Source organism: Salvia hispanica, chromosome 1 (genome assembly GCF_023119035.1).
Source record: "Salvia hispanica cultivar TCC Black 2014 chromosome 1, UniMelb_Shisp_WGS_1.0, whole genome shotgun sequence".
NCBI classification, from domain to species: Eukaryota; Viridiplantae; Streptophyta; class Magnoliopsida; order Lamiales; family Lamiaceae; genus Salvia; species Salvia hispanica.
In genome coordinates, this window is record NC_062965.1 from 29,343,308 (window position 1) to 29,350,543 (window position 7,236).

Genomic DNA, 7,236 nt, shown 5'->3' on the forward strand with positions numbered 1-7,236 from the left:
AATGATCTGCTCATTTGCAAGTTTACAAGTCAATAAATAACAAGGCATCGAGACATGTACCTTAAAAATCAGTATTCAAAAGCATGGCTGTCAACAACATTCTTGCAAACAAATTCAAATGTATGCATATCATCATTCTACTTGCAATGATTTTCTACTTTAACTTTTGCATTATTCTTTTTGCAAACAATCAATAAATCAAATTTAAGAATCCCAACTTTTATTTGAATTGGCACTAGTTTCCCCTACTTTTTCTTCTCCCCAAATAAAAAAAAGCAACAAACACTCCACTCCATTCCACACTCTACCAAAATTCCTTCTCTCTCATGGCTGCTTCTTCTCTGCTTCTGCTTATGCTAGTGCTTCTCGCGATTGCTGCACGCTCCAGTAAGCTCACATTCAGCCATTGAGATTATACCTAAAAAAAAAGCACTAACAAGTTTTAATACTTTGGCAGGTGCAACGTGGTGCGTGTGCAAACAGGGCGTGAGTGACGCGGTGTTGCAGAAAACACTGGATTACGCGTGTGGATCCGGGGCGGACTGCAACCCGACCCGCCAAAGCGGCCCATGTTTTAGCCCAAACACTGTTAGGGCACATTGCAACTACGCCGTCAACAGCTACTTCCAGAGGAACCGTCAGGCGCCGCTCTCTTGTGATTTCTCTGGCACTGCTGTCGTCGTCAATTCTGACCCTAGTCAGTTTTCTCACTCCTTTTTTTATTTTTATTCGCATAAAAATCATGCTCAGTGTACAACCCGACGCTGGACCACTTCTGACTAAGCATATAACATAGTTGTGCATGTAATTAAAGATCTGCGCGATCGAGCACGTTTCATTTTGCCATCTGTTTCATTTGCTATTACTTGACTCATTTTATTTTTACTATAAAAGTAGGTTTCACTCTCAATTAACTCGTTTCACTTATATTTTATTTTAAAATTAATATATAAAAGTGAGATTCAATTGATTTTTCAGGTACGGGTGGTTGTGCTTTTCCTTCCACTTCAAGGTAATACACATTTTCAACATGCTTTACTATTTCTTTGGTTTTATGAATATAAATTAACTTTTATTCCCTATATTTTTTATACTATTAAAGTACATATGTATCTGTTCGTATTTATTTAGGATAAGTGGTAAAATGAGACATTAATCATCTAAATAAAGGAATTAATCTTATTAGTATTTATTTATGTACATTAATTGCCATTTGGATTGACTGATCGATGAATACCATCTTTGGAAGGGCACATCAGTACCACTTTTATGAACTTTAACTTTAGTTTTTTTCCCTGTTCAAGCCATCTTCATCATTAAAAGGTGGTCAGAAATTTGCGGCTTTGTTTGTATTATTGACGTTTTTATGTAATTTATTAATAAGTATATTTAAAATTAGTTGATCATGAGGTAAAAACTGACGGTAAAAATTCCAACATTGGTATCCACTGTGATTAAAGGCTTGCTTCAATTTTATGCTTGCTTAGTCGTATGTGTGTAAATTTCAATAACTAAAATTCATAAAACCAAAAGAAATTATTTATGAGTACATAGTTGACTATTTTTTCACATTTTACTAAAGAATTTAATTTGCCCGTCTCTATTAAAGTACAATACGCTAGATATTGTATTTTTAATAAAACCAGAAGAAGATTATACATAATTTCTCTATTTTTTTCAGTAGCAGCGTCATTCCGACTACAACTCCTAAAACACCAGGTACCGCCATACCCACAGTCACAACGGCAAACGGCGGTTCGCCTCTCGTAACAACCCCTACAACGGGAGGGGGTAATAATGGTCTAGGAACACCAGGTTTCAACAATAACTTAAACGGTGGAACAATTTTAGTTCCTAAATGCATCCTCTTGTACTTGCTCTTGATTTTAATTATCTTCTGATTTTAATGGGATTGATAAGCTTTCCGAGGATGACTTTTAAACTACCCTGACTATTTATTTTTATTTTGCTAGGGTAATGCAATAGTATATATTATATGGGACCTATGTACAAATTCCTGCCTATTTTCGACTATGTATGTCGAAAATAAAAGATTGGTTCTCTTTTGTGGTATTAAAGTATCTTTGGTGTTATGATGTTGTAATTTTTCATGTATTAATGTAGCGTACCTTTCTAATTGAGATTGCTTTAGTATTTAGATATAAGAAACAAGTAATTAATCATTCGAGAATGTGACTCATTAATATTAAGAGTGAGAAAAATACTCAAAAATCAAATATTAAAACCGAATCAAATTATATTAATTTTTTTTTTTTGTTTTTCAGTAATTCTCATTCATTCATTACGGTTTATAAAAACGAACCATGTTTTTTTATACGAAATAATGCTTTATAATGTTCTCTATCAAATTTTCAAACTGTCTTCTCAATTTTTATATTGATTCTACCTGGAATCTTTTAGAAGTTTCTCTAACAAATTATAAATTGTCTTATCAAACAATATATTGATTCCACCACTGATATGATAATTGACTTCAAAGACAATGAACGTAATTCATGGAGAATTGGCCTCGACAATCATTTGAAAATTTAATAAATTCTTTGAAAAGAAAAATATGGGATATTATTTTTTAATTGAGGGTCGAGCATTTTTAGTCCAGTCTTACTTTTATCTCATTCTATTAATAAAAGAATTAAAATCAACAAATTTGGAAAACTAAATATTCCATATAATTCGCATAAATGTTGCTTATGTTATACTATAGATAAATCTCAAATGGTAAAGCTATTGGGATTTGCAAGAGGAATGAGAGAGTTTTAGATGAGGAATGTTTTAGTTATTAATCAATGTCATGTTTTATTGTTTTTGTTCAGGTAGAAAAATGCTAACTGCCAATGATTGTGACTCTTGATGAAAGTGAAGTAGAGAAGTATAAATGAACTCGTTCCTCCAGATCGATATGGTCGTGTAGTTGGCAATGAACTTGAGTTAGTGCAAGGATGGTACATGGAGCCAAAAATTATGCAGGGATGACTAAAGATGCAAATATGGAACAACTTGTGCAGGCTCGCGTGGAGGAAATCATAAATAGTGAGAGGGAAAAAATGGAGTCACATTTTCAAGAAAAATTCAAACATGAAAGGTGATTCAAATGAAGGCAATGGAACTTAATCATCAAGTTCAAATGTCTCCATTGTCTCCATGCAAGCCCAAGTGAATAACATCACTTCACTATTAGCAGGCATTAATGGAGGAACATGTTCATGGATAAGCAATATGTTATACATAAGGAATAATTGTACATTATAATATATTTTTGACATTTTGTTTTTGTTGAACAGAGGTTGTAAATATCTCACGACACATTTTCCTTTTTATGTTTGTCCAAAGTAAGATGACACATTTTCTTTTTCGGTAACTTTCTCTCTCCAATTAATACATCAACCCACTTTTTTTCACTCCTATTTAAATATGTATCTTTCTTTCTCTTTCTATTTTAATTACGACCACATTTTCTCTCTCTAATTAAATACATTAAGTAATACTCCCTCCGTCCCGCTTTAGCAGTCCCATTGACTTTTCTGCACTCGTTTTGTAAAAATGATAATAAATAGTAAGAGTGGGGCGAGTGTAGAAAAGTCAATGGGACTGCTAAAGCGGGACGGAGGGAGTAACTCTTAAAATCCCGTGTCGGCTAAGAAATGTGTCATCTTAGTCGGAAGAGGGAGTAGAAGATTTTGATGACGGGAAGGATGATAGGAAGTATGGAGACATTAGAAGAATAAAATGACATTGTTATGAGAAAGAAAAATGGGATAGAATTGATATCCTTACAGCTGAGGGACGAACTCCACAAAGGTCGTGTATAGAGAAAGTTTCCCAACATGAACCCCATCCCCTGCAATAGTTTCAAGTAACTTGAAAATGAGTTGAACTGTAAATATTTCTTACAGCAACACTATTGTAAGAACAATAAACCAAGAAGTTCAAGACTCAATTTTAGTCAAATTGTGTTTTAATAACCTCGGAATTTACATGTGCTTTAATATGATATGCAATGTTTGAAAATTAAGACAGTTTATAATAGCGTCTCTAAGTGCAACATATAGACATTTTTTAATTGTGTCACAAAGTTGTACTTTAGGAAACTTTTTAATTATGTCTCTAAATGCAACATAGAGACGGTTTTTTTAATTGTGTCTCAAAATATACTTTGTGACATTTTAACCGTGTCTCTAAATTGCACTTCGACACGCTTTTCAATAGTGTCTCTCAAGATTAATGGGGACGCATTTTTAAAAACATCTCAAGATTAATAGGGACGCTTTTTAAAAAGCATCTTAAAATTAATTCACCGACACCGCACACAACAGATAAAGACGTTTTTTAAAGCATAGGTGATATATTTAGCAACAAAATATAGCGTCCTTAAATGAATGAAAAAGCGTCTTTGTCCTAACTTTTTTTTGTAGTGCATAGTATGTATTTATATGGGACCTATGTACAAATTCCTATCTATTTTCGACTATGTAGGTCGAAAATAAAAGGATTGGTTCTCTTTTGTGGTATTAAAGTATCTATGGTGTTATGATGTGTAGTTTTTCATGTATTAATGTAGTGCACCTCTCTAATTGAGACTGCTTTAGTATTACATATAAGAAACAAGTAATTAATCATTCGAGAATGCGGCTCATTAAGATTAAGGGCGAGAAAAATACTCGAAAATTGAATATTCAAACCGAATCAAATGATATTAATTTTTTTTAGTAATTCTCATTCATTCATTACGGTTTATAAAAACGAACCGTGTTTTTTTATACGAAAGAATGTTTTACAATGTTCTCTAACAAATTTTCAAATGGGTAGTGATCTTTTCTCTTTTCGAATTGTCTTCTCAGTTTATATATTGATTCTGCACAGAATCTTTTAGAAGTTTTTCTAACAAATTTTAAATTGTCTTATCAAACAATATATTGATCACTGATATAATAATTGGCTTCAAAGACGATGAACATAATTCATGGAAAATTGGCCTCAATGATCACTTGAAAATTTAACAAATTCTTTCAAAAGAATCTGGGATATTACTTTTTTTACCGAGGGTTGAGCATTTTTGTCTGGTCTTAATTTTATAATGAAGCTTATTCTATTAATAAAAAAAATTAAAATCAACAAATCTGGAAAATAAATATTCCATATAATTACCATAAGTTTTGACAACCTCCTGTCATGATAAAACTTGCTTTTCTTAAAATGTCATTTTAAATGTCTTTATCGGGTTCTCAAATTTATGTCATATTAAAATGTCATTTTAAATGTCTTTATCGGGTTCTCAAATTTATGTCATATTATAGCGACTCATTTTCGAAAAGCCTAGTTTATGTAATATCTTCGAAGTCGCATTCTCTATACGGATAATAAATTAGATGTGAATTTTCTAATAATATATGCAAGTTGATTTGGTAGCGTCATATTCATAGAACAATTAAGCAAATTGAAAGTGCTTTTTTTACTTTCATTACACTAATTTTTAGTTCATTTAATGATTTCATCTCGCGAAAGTCTCCCACATACAACCATTTAATTGTATAAGTTCTTGTAATATGTCAATTTTCTAATAATTTACATAAGTTGATTTGGTAGCGTCAGATTAATAGAAAATGTAATTTGATAAATATTAGCGAAGTGTACTTTACAATTTTTTTTAAAAATAATGTTACACTATTTTTTTTATTCCATTACACGGTTTTCATCCAAAAAGAGTAAAAGTTGGTGCCACACAACAATTTAAATGTATAGTATCTTTCAATTGAATGTGAATTTTCTAGTAATTTCTATAAGTTGGATTTAAATGTATAGTATCTTTCAATTGAATGTGAATTTTATAGTAATTTCTATAAGTTGGATTGGCAGCGTCATATTGGTAGCTAATTCTCTCTCTCCCTATATTTAAACACCCACTACACATGTAGAGTATTGTACTACATTTCATCTGGAAAATTTTGCTAAGGAATACATTAAATAAGAGTTAGTCACTCTCACAACTTATTTTTAACTTGCTTTCCAACATGGTGAGAAAACTCCACCTTTATCGTACTTTCTTCAATTTTTACTGTCTATATAATTTTACTTGAGTCCTACTTTATGCATTGGAGTACTCCCTCCGTTTTATAGTAATAGAGTCATTTTGTCATTTTGGTACGTTCCATAGTAATAGAGTCATTTCCCTTTTTTAGTAAAAGTCAACACATTTTTCTATATCTACTTTACTCTCTCTTTTTTTTCTCTCTTCATCTCTCTACCTTTTTCATTTTCCACTTTATTCTCCCTTTACTTAACTCCACCTAACACAATTTTTCTTAATCTCCGTGTGCCGAAAAGAAACGCCTCTATTACTATTGAATGGGGGGAGTACTATTTTACAGTTGTATTTGCTGCTACTTTTCTTGAATTTTTAACATTGCAGTTGCTACTATTTTCTTGAATTAAATGTGAAATTTGCCTATACTGTAGGAGTAAGGATAATGCTTATGTCTATAAACGTGTGGGTGTATGCTTTAGCTGCAAATTAAGCTATAAGTAATATGGTTTAATGGAGATTTTATAAGTTATTTTTTGTCAAAAAGAATTGCCTGATTTCGTAATGATCTTTGTTAGTGGTGTCTTTGGTGCTTGAATATGGGGCCATGTAAACAGACCATCTTAGGCTTTATTTTTTCTATATTTTTTTCTAAATGGATTAAATTTTAATAACATTTGCTTGTACTTCACAAGCTACACTGTACACACACATAGCTTCAAATCCTAATGTTGTTGCATCTGAATTCAACTATTCAGCAATGGCTAAAACTCCTTTACGTGTCGTTTGGTTACTATGAGTAATTATCATATGATTATCTATTCATGATTAAGTTATGAGATTATTTAAGTTTGGAAGAGGATGACTATGACTAATTTTCATATGATTATCCATCTAGAATTAAATTGTGAAATTTAATATCATGAACCAATTCATATTTAATCATGAGATATAATCTTGCAAACCGAACATACCTTATTGAATTATAATAATCACATCAAGATTCCAGAAAAGTTTAAATGCCCTTGTTTGATGGCATAGACATTTCATTATCTCTTTTTTGTTTTAATAAACTATCTACATATGTAGGAGAATCTAAATTTGATTATATTAATAGCTTTGATTTTCACATGTTTGGCAAAAACAATGATGAAACTCCATTTTCTATAGATGATTACAAATATGTTTTGATAGAA

At 31.4% G+C, this 7,236-nt stretch overlaps 1 protein-coding gene across 1 annotated transcript; it reads left to right on the forward strand.

The window, feature by feature from the left end:
- Positions 1 to 254: 254 nt before the first annotated feature.
- LOC125201921 (PLASMODESMATA CALLOSE-BINDING PROTEIN 3-like) lies at positions 255 to 2,093 on the forward strand. The gene is made up of 4 exons (XM_048100218.1): positions 255 to 387; positions 458 to 697; positions 979 to 1,012; positions 1,682 to 2,093. Exons 1-4 carry the CDS (start codon positions 327 to 329, stop codon positions 1,899 to 1,901), a joined length of 555 nt encoding a protein of 184 aa, XP_047956175.1. The 5' UTR covers positions 255 to 326; the 3' UTR covers positions 1,902 to 2,093.
- The last annotated feature ends 5,143 nt before the right edge of the window (positions 2,094 to 7,236 follow it).